Source organism: Cygnus olor, chromosome 1 (genome assembly GCF_009769625.2).
Source record: "Cygnus olor isolate bCygOlo1 chromosome 1, bCygOlo1.pri.v2, whole genome shotgun sequence".
Taxonomy (NCBI): Eukaryota; Metazoa; Chordata; class Aves; order Anseriformes; family Anatidae; genus Cygnus; species Cygnus olor.
Window position 1 is genome coordinate 79,002,906 of NC_049169.1, and position 17,902 is coordinate 79,020,807.

The following is a 17,902-nucleotide window of genomic DNA, read 5'->3' on the forward strand; positions in this document are numbered from 1 at the left end:
TTTAACTATATGTATACTTCTGAATAAGAAGAAATAGTTACTTTTGATGAATCAAAATGTTCCATGCATCATATACTAGATACATTCCTTGTAACACCTTCAAATAGGAAAATAAATCCCATACCATACCATTGGGTTTAAGAGTGTCTAGGCTTCCAAAGAGCATGACTGTAGTCCTTGGAAAAAGATCAGAATGTGTTGAAAATAGAGGACCAATGATCCTGATTTTCAAATTACGAAGTTTTAAGGTACTTCATTTCAATAATTTGAAATAATAATAAAAATATTTTGGCACAGACTCGTTCAGGTGTTACATAAAGCTCATTTAGAGCATTTTATTAATCAGATTGCAAATAATACAGGTTTGGTAAAGTTGTCTGTATTTATTGAAAAAGGTACTTCCATATCTCTGGGAAGCTTCTTTGCACAACACATCAATCTGAACAAACAAAACCTATATCCTTGCACTTGGAAGTACCACAGAGCCACAAGCCTGGCATCCTCACTTTCAATGGCATGTGTACGTGTGTGCTATCAGACCAGGCTATCAATTATTAACCAGAAAAAAAAAATCTCTGAGCAGTATAGCAAGTAAAGTCCCTTCCTACTCTGTCTGTTCCCTGTATTTCCAGTTACAGTTACAAAGTCAAAATAATTACTCTGCTGTTCTATAATCTCCTTGCAGCTCCTAGTTGAAATGAGTTAGTAAGGATGTTTCTTGTACTAAAAATTCTACACCGAGATGTTTTTTTTCCTGGAAATAGCTTGACTCTTTGGAACTGAAACCCTCATCAAATTCATGTGCTTGCTATTATATGGGAATATATGTTGAAAAAGTGTTTATTTAATTACTGATTTAAACGTGTAAAACAAAACGTATCTTTTTTTTTTTTTTTTTTTTTTTCTCTTCAGTGTATTTTGGAAGTCATGTTAATGTACAACATTTTATTTACTCAGATGTATGAAATCAAAGAAGAAGGAGGAATTCTCAAAAAGTTAAATGAAATATGGTGCAAATTGACTGAACCTCTGCAACCCAGGTCCACAAGAAAATACCAAGATGAAAAGCCTGTCTTAACCCCATTTTCCAGAGAGAAAATGTATTTGTGAGTACTTCAAATTGTGAAGGGCAATGAAGAAAGCTATAACTCATCATTTTACTGTTGTCATTTTTTCTACTTTCTTTTTAATTTTTTTTATTTTTATTTTTTAATTAAAATTCAGAAATTCATTGAGGTTGCAGCACTTCTGGGAATCCTGAAGAAATTTCCAAGTTGTCAGATTATTGCTGGATAATATTTCCACGTGATAAAAGTATATGTCTGCATTAACTAAATTTATTAAAGCCTGAGTAAATAGATCTGAAGTAAATAAACATGCTGATATGGAATTCAGTTTCAGAGGATTAACAGAAATCTAAGTTACACGGAATTTTGTCAGTGTTTTACTTCCTTCTTCTAAGGAAGGCACTTGAAGCAGTGAAATAAAATATCTATGTTCTTAGCTTGAACTGTAAAAAATTTAGCAACAAATTCCTGATTAATTTGATAGTGATATTACTGCCTGTTTTGTAAAAAGAGCAAGTAGAAATTCGATAATATTTTTCCTCTTGACACATTTATTATAGTCATTAAAATTTGGCTAGTAATATGCAGATGAGGAACTCTTGACACTTTCCCTTTCACTTGGAGTAATACTTGTGGGCCCAGTTAGGTATTAAACATTCCTTTTTTCCTCATAGTGGCTCTTTGTATTTATGTCTGATAAATAAAATTCAGTAATAAATATAATGAGCTACCATAACACTTTTGTCCTCTCTGAACATTTTAATTAATATAGAATAAAAGTAAATTTGATTGAGAGGATAAAATGAGAAGGCTAATTTCACATATGATGATTTTAAGGTTTGAGAGAATACATAATTGCAGTGGAATTTTTATTTTAAATCAAGCGAAATGTGGACTAGTTAGTCACATGGAAAAGAGTAATAAACATCTGCATTAGGCAATTTAAAACCTTGTAACATAACCACAAAATGTCATACCATTGAGGGTATTTTATAAAAAAAGATTAAAATGTCTGCTTGTGTAAACAATAGACAATCTGTACTTACTAGAAAGGTATTTTACAGTATTTAATATTTCTTCACTTTTGGTGCCAACCATCATTGCAATCCCAGTAGAATTCTGAATGAATTTCTTCAGGATTTCATTTAGATATTAAGAGATACAGTATATCACGCTGTAATATTTCATCTACATTTTCTTTAAATATGTTTGTCTTCCTTACTGTGGTTTGTAAGTTAATTCTAAATCAAAATTGTGTATATTGTCTTACTCATTACTTCATCTTCTGAAAAAGTACCTGATCTTTTTGTCTCTCAACAATTTTAGGTATAACATTAGAGACAAAGACACATTTTTTGACAATGCTACCCGCAGCCGAATAGTAAGTAAATGAAAGTAACATATTGACTTCTCATAATGAATGAGGTTTACTTTGACAGTGAGTTTTGGTGACTACTTTGCTAATTTCATCACTTTATTAATTTGCTTTCCCACAAAACAGTAAGCAGTCATAAGTATGTAAGAAATACTCTGCTGGAGCTGCCCAGAAGTACATATAGCCCAGTGGGAGTAGGAGATGGTATGACAGGAAATGCTACTGACTCCTCTCCATTGTTAAAAGTTATCATTAAGCCCTACTTCCTTTCCTTTAAGCAGATTTTTTTCCATGAAAGTGCCTCCTCAACAATCGTATAGCAATTTACTAGCTCCAGCAGTCTTTGATGTGAATTCTTTCGTCATGTTCGTGACAGAATGCTAGGTCTCCAGTAGGTTAGTGAGGCAGGATTTCTCTTTATGGATGTTATGCCAGCTGCTCTCCAGCATGCCGTATCCATATATACTCAGGTTTCATAGATACAGTATATATTCTGATCACTAGTATGGGCAAATTGCAGTTATACTTCCAAATGTTGAAGCTAATTTTTTTGTTGTTTTGTTTTGTTTTTACAGAGTTGGATTCTCTTGTGATTTTCTATGGTGTAAAATACTCATTCTACCTGAAGTCCTTACACTTCATATAGTTTTATAAGGATGTGATGTAGCAGGACTTAACCTACACGTTATTGCCAGAAACCAACTAGCATGAACTGCCATAAAATCATTAGGTTTTAACTAGTAATATCTACAGAAGTCTCTAATTGCTAAGTTAAATTTCGTTGCTCGTTCTATAAGGAAAAGAATATTAAAAGACAATTTGTGTGTTATATGAGTATTCTCCTTTTCCACAGGTACGCGAAATTTTGAAGCGCACATCTACAAAGGCCAGAAACAGCATGGGTAAGAAGGATGGAAGATAACTATATATATATATATATTGCTTAAAATGAATTGCTTAGGAATTGCATACTGAATATTTGTTTATCTAGCAGAACACAAGAGTATGCTGGAACATTTCCACAAAAAAAATAGAGATTGAAGGAAATGTTTTTTCTGATGAAATGTGAAGGAAACGTGTTTTCTGAGGAATAGAATCAGACTTTCTGGTCCACAGTTTAGGTAGGACATGGTAATGGGAGTTTACTTTTCATTTCTACAGGTGCAGGATCTGGCACATAACTTGCATTTCACAAATTGTTATAAAATTGGATGTGATTATAGTATGATCTGCTTTGAATATGCAGATGTCAGCTCCAATATATTGCATTATTTCTTCCAGGAACAGATTTTTCTTGATATTTCAATAGAATAATATCTTTCCAGGTTATTCTTGTCACTACTTCTTTAAAAACGATGCCAATTAACTGAATAGTGAAATATGTGAATTAACTATGCCTGTTTTGAAGATACTTGGTGATATTTTTTGGGTAGCCCTGAAATATTTGGTGCTTTTTTTTTTCTTTTTTTTTTTTTTTCCTCAAGGTTCAGAATATATACAGGTGTACTTACTCTCTTTTCATTACTCTTTCCTTCTTCCATTGTGATATTGAAACACGTATCTCCCTTGAGTTGAAGAGGTGACATTACTCCTCGTCTGGCATGTTTTCTGAAAGTCCTTCTGTAAGCTTGACCACTTATGCAATGTCCTAGGATATATACTTGCAAAGAATAAGCATCCAGTTTCCTGCAGAGTCTTGGTGTAGTTCACTGCAGTGAAGCTGCAGTAACAGATTTCATTGGTACAGCAGCTAGAGTGGAAAATAGATTAATTTAGGATTCCATGAAATATATATATATATATATATAGTTTTTAACCATATGAAAGAAAAAACAAAGTTGCTCTCATATCAACCTAGTATCAGCTAAAAACACTTGGTTTTGCCCAGAACAAACATTTAAATTTGGGATTATTAGTGTTTCCTTTAAAAAAAAAAAAAAAAAAAAAGGAAAAGATGGGAAGAAAACATCAAGCATTTTTTTCCCCTCTTTTACTCTAAGGTGAAAAAGCAGTTTGATCCACTTCAAGCTCAGGTCAATTCAAGATTCCATATGACACTAAGCAAATATTTTAACCCTTCTGTCTTCCCTGTCTTTCTGGTCAATAGCCTGAACATTAGTATGCATCATGTTTGACCAAATTCAATAATTGTTTTGGTCCTCTGAGATCATCTCCCAAAAGTTCTATGCTTATTATGTCTCTAAAGTTCTCCTTTTTCACTTGTCTTAAGAGCACTCATCATGACTAGTTTAAAAATCTCTTTAAGCATTCTTGTTTTATTCATTTTTTCTAGGTTTTCATTATTTATTTTGCACAGGAAGTAGGACAGTGATGTTAGAAGTATTTAAGCAGTCTTTAGTCTTCAGAAATCATAATACAATAGGAGAAAAGTAACAACACTTCAAACACAATTGCTTATTGATTTTTATAGCTTTATTTATTATTTATATGATTTTATTGAGTCTGATACCACTTCTATGATGTTTTACAAAGAGGGTATATTTGTTTCTAGTATAACTCTGAATTTCTGTAAACTTTTAAAACCAGAATTCTTTCAGTAGAGGGCTTGACTTCATGTTTGGATCAATGAACACAAAGACTTCCCAATTACATTATGCATGTAGTGACAGGGTTATTTTTCCCTATACCAAGGGAGAAATTTATTGGAAATGCCTATCTAGCTTCTTTGCCAGAGATTTTTCCCAAAACATTTCAGAATAATAGTTGTGTACTTTGACTATGGAATATTTTTTTTTCCATGATTACTTTTTACGGGACATTGAAAGCATGGAGGTCTGTAATAAACTGCTGATCTTAACTTTAACATTCATCTTAAGGAGGAATTGTAATCGCATGTAGGTACTGAAAACAGAATGTCTGTTAAAGTCATAAGTCTCAAGAGCATGTAGGTGCTGTAATCATTAGCTGGGGATTCAGTGGTAGTATGGGTTCAATGTGAAGTGCTGTGTCCCTGTATCTTCCTGTATCTTTCACCAGACCTCATGTTTGTAGTCTTTAGGACTCACCACTTTTTCTCCTGGTGTAAGCATCTTTCCAACATAACTATGGATTTGATGAGCACAAACTGAATAAAATCCTGCAAAAAAAGACAGGTTGTCATCTCAGAAAGATGACCTTGTGTATTTATATGAGGAAGGATAGAAAAAACAGCACTTGGTTCAGTGAAAACTAGACATGGTACAATGTTAATTGATGGAGAGTAGTAGGGTTTCTTGCTCACAAAGTTATGTGAAAGTTTTTGGTTTTGTTTGTATGTTTGTTTTAAATTATTTTATTGTTTGTGTGTGTCAGTGAGAATTCATGGTTCTGATTGTTATCAAGCTTCAGGAAGGACTTCCCAGATATTTCCTACTTAGTCACATGCCTCTTTGCAATCAGGACAAGAAAGTAGTCAAAACTGTGTCCACCACACTAGTTCACTCAAGAAAAAGCACTATACTGAAATGAGCTTTTCTGTGATAAAATAATTTCCATAGCCAAGTATTTCTGTGTTGGTAGATACTCATCTTGACATGATATTGAATGTCTTCAGCTCAGTCCCTTATGCAATGTCATCGAATCACAGCTGTAATATCCTTTTTTGCTTAACTGTGCCTAACTGTTGATAATTTTTTTTTTCTTTTTTAGGTATTAGCACATTAATAGCAAACAATGTTTATGATGCAGCATACCCACTTCATGATGTATGTATATCCAATTAAAAATCTAGTTTTCTCATGGTATCACTCAATAGTGCATAGACCTTAAAGTTTATTGCCTATGACAATGAAAATACATACTAACATTTTAAGTATATAATATAACATCAAAACTTTTACACAAATACATTTCATGTTGTGACAAAAGTAAAATCAACAATGTAGGAACAGCTGAACAATCTATTATTCAATTTTATGTTTTTGCATGTCATTGAATGATTTTCTTTTTCTAGGGTGAATATGAAGGCCAAAAGGATGACATGAATGAAAGACAGGTAAAGTACATTGCAAGATTAATTTCATATTAGATTTAATATGCTAAATGTGAATTAACGTCCTAAATGCTATAAAAAAATAGCCAGCATTCAGTCAAATAAATGCTTTTACAAATGCATGTAATATTTGTTACACTGCTTATTTTCTTGTACTTCTGCACATTAAATTTGTTTGCAAGACTTTTTGTGAAGTTTATTTTATGAAGTATTTCAGTAAATTTAACTTTATATTTACATCTTGAAATGCTTCAAGTTTTCATATGCAGATACAGAGAAAATTTGTCAATCTGTGTGCAAAAGCAAAAGTTGACAAATAACTTATATGATTATTTTATTTCTATAACCAGATGATACTATAGATGGATAGTTGCTAGACCAAAACAGAGTTGATTCATTTGATTGTGCATTCACTTAAATTATATGCAGTTTCTAAAAATCTGCTGCAGTTAATTTGTAAAGAAAAAGTTTCTTGCTATCAAATGACTTTTGAAAATATATCACCCACCATCTGCAAAAGAGAAATGGATGCACGATCAATTCGGACTATATTTACTACATATGCTTACTACTAGAAATAAGCAAAAACATTTAATTAATGGAATTCACTAAGATCCATTCCATATTGTTCTTCAATGTTTGCTTATTTTTTCCTTGATATACAAGCAATAGGACAGTAAATGAAGAGGGAAAATTGCAGGGAAATGGGAGAGGGAAGGATGAAGTAAAAGAGAATGTTTGAATGCCTAAAATATTTACTATATTAGAAATTAAATTGTATATATTCATGGTGACTTGTAAATAATTTCATAAATGTTTTTAAGTATGTGGTATTACACATTGGTATGTGTCATCTGTTGCGTGAAGGAGAATTAAGAAAACGACATTCATTTGACAGAATACTCAGTGTAGTATCTGAGTGTAATTGCCACAAGTGGTGATTATATGAACATTTGAAGTGAAAAATTAGTTCGGAGATCACGCAGGTAAATTTGATTTCTCCAATGCTGAGTGAGTAAAAATTTGAAAACATAATGTTCTTTATAGTTTTTTTTTAAATGGTGTTAACATTCAGCCACTAGATGTCTTAATGTACCATATACAATTTAATTTACTATTTGAAACTTCATAAAAAAAGATAGAAAGATGGAAAAACAACTGTAGAGAAGCTTGTATACTTATGTCTATAATTTTGAACATTTTGTTCATGAAGAAATTGTCTCTGGGTAAGTGGCAATGGTGATACAATAATGGACACTGAAAGTCAGATCCATGGTTTATTCACTTATAAGGTTAGCAAAAGTTTTAGAGAGAAGAAAGTAAATGAACATTAGTCAATGGAGAAAGATTGGTTAATGTGGGAAAGGGGGAAAGAGGGTTTAAAAGAACTAGTGTCTGGAAAAGTATTCACCCTACCAGTTACATTTTGTCTGCCTTCTTTTCATCATGCCTATTAGACTCAGTTATGAAGTGTTAAGTATTAAAAACATAAAAGGCTCTTTCCAGAAATATTTCATTGATTATTCACATATGTCTCTGCTGCCTAGCCATTGAATCTGCTGTAGTATTTCTATGCATAACATCATCTGTTTTCTATCTGAATCTAATAGTCTCAGTGTTTAATTTCCTGAAAAGCCCTGATCAGGTTTAAAGGAAAAGGGGGCATTTTTATGCCTTTTTTTTTTTTTCCCCTGCCCCTTTTCAGTTTGTCCTTTTTAACTTATCTATGTCTTCCATTTCACTAGCCTGTAGTATGAACCCAGAGAATGATGAACTGAGACTGTCTGAGATACTTAGGCCAATAAAGAAGCAGAAGTAATTAAGGTTTATGTACCAGTTCATAATACAAAAGGTTAATACTTACTAAAACCCTCTTCAGGATTTCTTTGGAGAAAATGCCCTGTGAAACATTACTTTTGTCACATCCTATGAGAATTAGAAATGAGCAGTTAATGAAACCCCCTGTTTTCCTAAGACTGTTGATTAGGGTGAAGGAATTTCCCTGTTTTAGTGTGATTTCTGCTGTAGAAAAAATATGTTTAAGAAAATTATTGCACAGCAGCATTGTAATAATTTGCCATGAGTATAAACACTAACTTGGTCTTGTAATCCACTGGCAATTTGTAACCTTTCATTGCTAGGAGTGTGTATGACGGAGAAATACATGAGAAATTTCTTACCTATCTAGGAATTACACTCTTGTGATATACTACAACAACATCCCTAGATTATTAGAAGCAGATTGAAAAGTGTTATTATAAATTTACAGAAAGTACTGCTTTAAGTGAAACTGATAACATACAATAAACTATATTACAAAACTCTTCCTAGAATTCCTTTCAACTTAATATAAATCAGGAAAGAAAACCTATTCCAGCTTCCAGATTAAGCTTAGTCTTGTAAAATTGAATTGTTAAGACAGATTTAGTGTGGGCAACACACATGAATGGAAAATATACATGCCACCTTCAGTGTTATGTCTTTCAGAATCAGAATAACAAATGTGATTCTGTCGCCTGATATAATGTCATAGCAACCCATTCCTGAACTAATTGAAATTTTAGAAAGTTCTCTCTTTCTGCTCTTTAAATTCAATGCTCTAGCTATGATCAAAACAGCTTTTAAGTAGTCCTAATAATTTAATAGTTTTAACTTTCTTGTTTTGAACATTCAGTGAATTGACTTATTGGTAGGATTTTTTATGAAAATAAATTGTAAGTAATTCTGTGGAGTAATGGAAAGGAGTGATTTTAAATAGATAACCACAAGTATTCATATGAAAATATCAATATGGCAGCCAGGTCTATCCTCTTCAACTCCTACTGAAGCCAAAGAAAATCAAATGTAGTTTCATTTCTTTCCACAGGTGCAAAGCATTTTGCAAGACTATGCTCTGTAACAGCAATATTCTATATGCTAAGACTCCACACTCCCTGAATCTCATTGCTGAATTCCCAATTACTTCAGCAGAGTAGGGTTTACTCCTTGATCTAAGAAGAGAAAGCAGTCTGGGCTGGATCATTAATGAGTATACATTGGCATAGCTCCATTCCCTTAAATGGTTGGAAGCCAATTTCCATATTCCAAACGATAATAATTAGGTGGGTACATGTTTGTGGGATCCAGACCTTAATTACTCCCTTGATATTTATTTAGTTCTTTCACATAGCATCTGTAGGAGGAGAGGCATTATAAACACTAGAAAAAATATGATGTACTGCTAGCTGACAGATGCTACTATTGATAACCGCAAAAACTATATGTACTTTGTAACTAATATCACCACCAGCTTTTGCATACTTACATAACTCCATTGTGCAATAATCTGTTATGAATGGGAAGAAATAGTAACATGTTTATTAAGCATCTATTTTACAGGTAGAATTAAGGTTTGCAATCTATGGTGCTGTTAAGCACATAAGTTCCACATACTGCACATTATGAAAAAATCTATATCTTGTTTAATTAGTGAGTTGTCTAATTAGACTATTAGTGCTAATTAGTGCTTTTGAGTATCTGTGAACCATTCAGCTGTTTCTGTTAAAGAAAAAAAAAGTGCAAATATTTAATTTAACTTCTCTGCAGAATGTACTCTATACATACCTGGTTGTGTATTTGTGTGCATGTATTTCTTGGTTTGTCTTCCTCCCCAGTGTTTTTTAAACTTATTGCCCAATCCTAGCCAAAGCTGACAGAAAACTAGAGGTCTCCAAGGTATTAACTCTGCATTTACATTGCTCCACATTAACTATAATTTCCATAAGACAAGCAAGGGACAGTCAGTTAGTGCTCACAACAAGGGAGCAACTGAAGTGGGAGGTTGTCCCTTGGGTAACAGCAGAGATTCTACACAGAAGCTCATTCTTAAGACACAGTTTCATTGCTACTCCAATTGTACTAGGAAGATGTGGTGCCTTATTTTAAAGGAACTGACCTTACCTCTCATATGTTACTCTTTCTTTCTAGGCTCTCTGTACTTCTTTTTGAAAAATAGGAACGAAAGCCTTGACACCTGTCTTTTGGATGAAGTCACGGTGTAGTATAGATTACTACACCATGTTGTGCAGTATAGATTATGATTCATAATCTATAAATAGTGGTGCAGTTTGTTTACTTTCGTTATCATCATTGTTTTTTTTTCATGCAGTCTGTACTCCAAGAAATAGTTTTAAATGAATATGTTTTCTGAGACTTCCTCTAGACCTTTCACAGCATAAAAATGTGAAAGGAATACAAACAATTCAGGTGATTCCCCAGAAAATATTCTCTTTTGCAAGGCACTGCTGTGATTTTTATTTTCCTCTAAAGTTAAAACGTGGTGAATAGTCATTTAACTTTGTTAGATACTTCCGATGTGTCCTCTAAGCTTCCTTTGGTCTTCACCTAATTCTGGAAAGCTTAATTGTTGAAAGTCCTTTCTATATTAATAACAAATGCATACACAGTTATAAAATGTACTGCTATCACATTAACTCTTTTGCCAAATTTTTCATCAAATGGGAATTTCCATCCAGCAGCTGACTTTTGTTTCAGAACGTGATGACTTTCATACCATAATTACTGATTTCCTTTCCAGCCTCTTCTAAAGTACTGTCAAAGGTTTATTTTTTCTTTTTGAAAGCTCAGCAAACCTGTGTCACACAGATCACAGCAACAAAACAGAGAATGAAGACTATCATGAGTCCCTTGATTATGGTAGTTGTGTGTATTGTGGTTAATATACAGCAGGTTCTGAAATGTTTCCTTTTATCTCTATTGCCTAGCTTTTTTTTTCTATGTCATAGTAAGAAATTTCTGTAAGATTTGTTCCTTCTTTTGTGCTGTTGGTAGGTGATGGGTGAATCTGAAATTCCAATAGTAAACATTTAAACTAGTGTGTGCATGTGCACCATGAGGAGAGAAGGCACTTTTATATGGAGTCCACTAGGTATAATAGCCTCAGGACCTGCGAAGAGAAGCAGGCCTTGGCACATTTTTTACCATTAGTTATGTTTTTACATATCAGTTACTGGTTTTGAGCTCTTTCTGTTTCTTTGCCTGGTAGCTGGAAACACTGCTCGTTACTTACCTATGGTATAATTCCAGCCATTAAATAAATTACATCATAGAAGAATTTGACTCTATAAGTAGAATTATTTCTAGCATCTTTCCAAAGATTTCCATGAGACCACAGATTTTTTTCTTCCCTTTAAGTCCTTATTTTTAATATCACTATTTAATAAATATTGTTTGGAGGAGGTAGGTATGTGGAGAAAAGATTTGTATACACCTTCTTGCATTGCTGGTGTGGTTGGAGTCTTCTACACCTGCCTGGAAAATAAACTTGGAATTTTATGCCAAAGTACAGAAAACTGCTTTATTTTTTTTTTATTGCTACATATATTTTAACTCTTAGACAATGTTTGTAAAAACAAATGGGAACACTTACTTCAAGTTAATTTTCTTTCTTTTTCTTTTTTTTTTTTTTTTTATTTAGTTGCTGTATCAAGAATGGGCAAGATATGGAGTATTTTACAAGTTTCAGCCTATTGACCTCATAAGGTAACATAAATTTGTATGGAACACTAAGGGACCTGGTTCTTATCTGATACAGATTAGTAAAGCTCCTGGCAGTTACATCAACAAATGAAATCTTGGGTCGATCAGAGCATTGAAAATAAAATTTCTCACTGCTTTTCTGTAGTTCCGATGATAGCTTACTGTACTAAACAATAATGTGCATTTGTTTCTTTAATGTTATGGTAATGTTATCCTGGAGGAATTTCAGGATAATATTTCAGATTACCTTAATGAATTTTTATTGGAGATTGTGATCAAAGGCTGGTGTATAATCAGAAGCTAGTGTTTACATCACAAATCAGTATGAAAGTATTTGACAGTTATGAAATTGATTTTTTTTTCTTTTTTTCAATTCTGGTTTTACAAATTTTATTCATCTGAACACATCCATATGTGTTCACAGTGGTTTGGGTATATTTTGAATGTTAATATTTAAGTCACACTTCAAACATAGAAGAAGTTAGGCTTAAACACAAATAAAACAATTCCAACATTTTTTTAAGGAACTTCCAAAATATCTCTACAAAAAAACAGGAAAGAAAGAATCAAATAAACAGTTTTTGTTGTGTGCTAAAAATACCAGATAAACAAAGGAAATATTTGGAAAATGTTTGTGAAAACTGCTGGCTAGAAATAATCTTTCATAAGATAACCGTCTTGGAATAAATAAACTGTGATATTAACAAATAAACAATGGGAAAAAATATTTATTGATAATTTTTATAACTGAGAAAGATGATATTTCTTAGTGTTTATTTTTTGAATAATCAAACTCCGGCTAGTCTTTATTATACAATCTGCCCTAAGTGATTAGCTGCAAAAGCTGGTGTTAGTAATATGGATAAACAATAACTTTTACAAAATGTATTAATTATATTTTGAGTTAAAGTTCTGAAAAACATAGTTTTTCAAAGACTTAACTATTACGTTATTAACATGAGCAAAATTGATCTGTGACATGTTTCAGACTGGCAAATGGAAGTGAGACTATCTCATCTTGGTTTGTATCAGGCGTAGCGTAGCGCGTAGCGCAGGTTTGTATCAGGTGTAATAGCGTAGCCAACAGGACCATGGAGGTGATCGTCCCCTTGTACTCTGCTCTGGTGAGGCTGCACCTTGAGTACTGTGTTCAGTTTTGGGCCCCTCACTACAAGAAGGGCATCAAGGCCCTGGAATGTGTCCAGAGAAGGTCTACAAAGCTGGTGAAGGACCTGGAACACAACTCCTATGAGGAGCAGCTGAGGGAGCTGGGGTTTAGTCTGGAGAAGAGGAGGCTCAGGGGAGACCTTATTGCTTTCTACACCTACCTGAAAGGAAGGTGTTGGGAGCTGGGGGTCGGCCTCTTCTCACAGACAACTAGTGATAGGACTAGAGGGAATGGCCTCACATTGTACCAGGGGAGGTTCAGGTTAGAAATAGGAGACATTTGTTCTCAGAAAGAGTAGTCAGGCATTGGAACGGGTTGCCCAGGGAGGTGGTGGAGTCGCCGTCTCTGGGGGTGTTTAAGAAAACATTGGATGAGGTACTTAGGGACATGGTTTAGTGGGTAATTTTGGTGTCTGGGGGCTGGATGGACCAGATTGTCTTGGAGGTCTTTTCCAACCTTAACGGTTCTGTGATTCTATGATCTTTATGAAATTCTGCAAGACTTCAAAATTTCCCCATTTTTGCCATAATATTTTTGTGTGAGACTTATATACTTTTTAACTACTGGTTATTCGAGGCTAGGCTACTCTGTGAACTAGGTAAGCTCAAAATAATATTAAAATACCTGGTATGTTCTTAGTAAATATTACAAATGTTAAGTTAAACTGTGACTGACAGAAGGAATTCTTAAATGTTACTAGACCTGACAGAGTAGCTGAATTAAAAACAAAGGCACATCTGCTTGTACTCCATCTTCATTTGCATCTTGCTGTCCCCATTATGATGTTTCACTATACTGATATGATTTCATAGATATTCTCTGGTTTAAACTTCTGTGAGAAAGAAAAAAGGTCCAGATGTGTAATTGATTCTCTTTTCTCAGAGATGATTGTTCTTGCTTTTATGTTTCTTCCTTTGCTTGACTGAAAGTTTGACAGTTACCACTAAAATAAATGTGTTTTTTATTTATGGGTAATGTTAGGATTTGGAGTGTATATACCTGAAAAATTACCACCTTTTTCTTTCGGCAGCTAAACTAAGTTTTTGCACCTCTGTACTGGGGGGTGGAGGGGAGGGATGGGGGTATAAGCTTAAACAATATTCACATCCTCAAGTTAATTACATTTTTAAATCTAATATTTTAGGACAACTTGCAACAATGTAGATCTTTTAAACTATTCCTGTTTCACCTTTATTAATTAAGAATACAAATGGAAAGTCATTCTTAAACCTAAGATGCTTATCCTGAACATGGCACTGTAGAATTCTTATAAATCATTCCCTTTACCTTTCTACTGTCCGTGGTTTCAGGTTTCCAAGTGACTATACATCAAAGCTAGAAAATCTGTATTTGTTATACTCAGTCTAGGCACGGCACAAACTGGGATTATTTGAGGTCATTGTTAAGGTTTGATATGCTGAGGGAGTGTTAATTGTATAATCAGTCTTAGAGTATTTTCATGTTCTTAAAAATGTGAAATTAAAAGCAAGAGCAGGGCAGGGCAGGGTAAGGGAACGGAAGGGCAGGTCAGGGTAAGGGCAGGGTAAGGGCAGGGCAGGGAATGGAAGGGAAGGGAGGGGAAGGGAATACAAAAATTGATTGCAACAGAATGAATAATCAAAAATTCAGTGACTGAAAACTGCTCAGAAGTTTGGAATACGTTAGCAATTTGGGGAGAGATGGTGATGCACGAGTTACAGGATTAATGTCTTTCTTAGAGTTATCTTAATCAATCCAAATTAAATCTTCTGCCCTATGAATAACTTGTTGCTCCCTATGAGTAACTGTATGATGGCAAATGTCAAAGTGCTTTATTTTTTAATAAATTAAAAAAATGAATTCAGAAACTTCAAAAAAAATGCCTAAATGACTCAAGAAAAGTTTGTTTTTTTTCTTTCTTTCTTCCCAAAATGACTTTAGAATTAAATAATACTAAAAACTAGGAGTTCTTTCCCTTCATGATGTCTGAAATGAATTTTTCACATTTGTATAGTGCTGAATCTTTAAACTGTTCCTTGGTATGTTGCTGGATCTTCACATTGTTCATCATTTTCCACCTACATTCTTAGCATTAAGAAAGCTAATCATTTAACTCTGCCTCAGGACTGCAAAAGTTTAATATTCTATAGCACCAGTTGCTTACTTATTTCCCAATTTCACTTAACTGAATCAGAAAGAGCTGAAAGTCAGCAACTGCTTTAGCCATCTTTTACCATCTTTGATTCTTCACTAGAAGGCCTAGCAAACTGCTCAGTGTGTAAGTGAAGACCTCTCCATACTGCTGTGTCAGAGTCTCTGCTCTGCTGAAGGGAAGGGAAGGGAAGGGAAGGGAAGGGAAGGGAAGGGAAGGGAAGGGAAGGGAAGGGAAGGGAAGGGAAGGGAAGAAGAGAAGAGAAGAGAAGAGAAGAGAAGAGAAGAGAAGAGAAGAGAAGAGAAGAGAAGAGAAGAGAAGAGAAGAGAAGAGAAGAGAAGAGAAGAGAAGAGAAGAGAAGAGAAAAAAGAAAAGAAAAGAAAAAAGAAAAGAAAAAAGAAAAGAAAAGAAAAGAAAAGAAAAGAAAAGAAAAGAAAAGAAAAGAGAAAAGAAAAGAAAAGAGAAAAGAAAAGAAAAGAAAAGAGAAAAGAAAAGAAAAGAAGAAAAGAAAAGAAAAGGAAATAGAAAAGAAGAAAAAAAAGAAAAGAAAAGAAAAGAAAAGAAAAGAAAAGAAAAGAAAAGAAAAGAAAAGAAAAGAAAAGAAAAGAAAAGAAAAGAAAAGAAAAGAAAAGAAAAGAAAAGAAGAAAAGGGGGGGCATTTTAGCATTTACTAAGAGTTCCATTCACTCCTGTGTCTTTATCAGTAGAAGTATTTTGCTCTGTTTTTATGCACCTCTTTGGGGTACAAGGAGAAAGTAATTTTGTATCCTAAATCAAGATTTCTATTCTAAATGCAATGGCAAATGAGGAGGGCTTCACCAGTTGAGAACACAGCGGGTTTTACATATTTCTATTCTACAGCAAAACAACTTAATTTAACCAAAATCTTAGAGTGTTGTCCAAATGCTTCTTCAACTCCAGCATGCTTGGTGCCATGACCACTTCCCTGCAGAGCCTGTTCCAGTGCCAGATCACCCACTCAGCAAGGAACCTTTTCTAACATCCAACCTGAACTTTCCTTTGTGTCCTCTCACTGGTCACCAGAGAGAACAGATCAGTGCTTGCCTCTCCACTCCCCCTTATGAGGAATCTGTAGGTTGTCTATAAGGTTACCCCTCAGTCTCCTCTTCTCTAAGCTGAACAATCCAAGTGACTTCATCCACTCTTCATATGTCTTGCTCTCGAGACCCTTCACCATCTTTGTTGGTCTCCTTTGGACACTCTCTAATAGTTTTATATCCTTCTTATATTGTGGTGCCCCAAACTACACATAGTACTTATGGTGAGGCTGGACCAATGCAGAGCAGAGCAGGACAATCACTTCACTCAACTGGCTAGCAATGTTGTGCTTGATGCACCCCAAGGTACGGTTGGCCCTTTCAGCTGTCAAAACACACTGTTGACTCATATTCAACTTGTGATTGACCAGAATCTCCAGATCTCTTTCCACAGGGCTGGTCTCCATCCTCTCACCCGCTTGTCTGTGCGTTCAGCCAGGATTGCCCCATCCCAGGTGCAGGATCTGGCACTTGCTCTTGTTAAACTTCATACTTGGTGATTGCCCAGTCCTCTAGTCCGTCAAAATCTCTCTGCAAGGCCTCTCTGCCCTTGAAGGTGTCAAGTCAAGCACAGCTAGCTGTATTTTTAATTGTGGTGGAGCTTTTTCAAATATTAGTTCTTTAAGATCCCAGCTCATCAGCTTCTTCAAACCCATCCTATTTTTCATGTTTTCATTTCTATTTCCTATTGCTCAGACTTCATCTAACTTCTTTATATCTAAGAGCCTACATTATCTATTACACGATTACTTTCAAAGCTCCAAGTGCCTGTATATACTTATCATGATGTAAAGCCTAAAAGTGGGAAGACATGGTCATTGTAAAGATTAAGATCATGTATATGATAACTCTTTTTGCAGGAGTTAGTGGGAAAGTGTGTTGGACAAAATATTATTTATAGAATACAGCATGTAAATCAAAACCTGGGAATTTTGTTACTCAAACTCTCTGCCTAGTATATCTCTTCTTTCCTATTTTAAACTATGTGTTTCTTTTGTATGGAAAATTGTTTTAACTTTATTTGTAATGAATTCTGGGACTTCACTGCAGTATGTACATTTTGAACTAGCTCTTGACAGAACAGTCATCTGTTCCCCTCTGTTCATGCATTTGAATGCTGTCTTATTAAAGCGTGGCAGCCAATAGCTTTCTCTCCCTGACTTTTTTTTTTTTTTTTTTTTTTTTAAGCAATGACAGACCTATGATATTCAGAAGCTTGTTTGTCTCAGTTCTGAATACCGTTGCATTCATTTCCACTGTCTTGGGGCCTGTGTAGTGGTGTTCAGTGTAAGCAATTGGACTCCAAAAGTGATTTTACCATTTTGCTTATTTTCCTTCTTAATTCTTTCGTCAATTTTCACCACAAAAAACAAAATGGGTATATCTGCTTGCCCTACTTAGAATAGAGTAGTTTTAAAGGAGTGATAAAATAAAGAAGGGAGCTCTGCAGAAATAGTGGTTTTATTTTCTTAGAGATAAATATTTGCTACTTGCAGAAGTGTAATTAAGATCTATCCCTTATACAGCATTCCCCTAACTGTGGCCAACTGTTCTGGTCAATACATTACCAAATC

At 34.2% G+C, this 17,902-nt stretch overlaps 1 protein-coding gene across 1 annotated transcript in view; it reads left to right on the forward strand.

Moving 5' to 3' along the window:
• The window catches only part of ANO2 (anoctamin 2), a 187,202-nt gene that overhangs the window by 35,642 nt on the left and 133,658 nt on the right, over positions 1 to 17,902 (forward strand). The window contains 6 exon segments of the mRNA XM_040566038.1: positions 958 to 1,106; positions 2,394 to 2,448; positions 3,296 to 3,344; positions 6,091 to 6,146; positions 6,395 to 6,436; positions 11,910 to 11,974. Of these exon segments, the coding sequence (XP_040421972.1) occupies positions 958 to 1,106; positions 2,394 to 2,448; positions 3,296 to 3,344; positions 6,091 to 6,146; positions 6,395 to 6,436; positions 11,910 to 11,974 (416 nt within the window).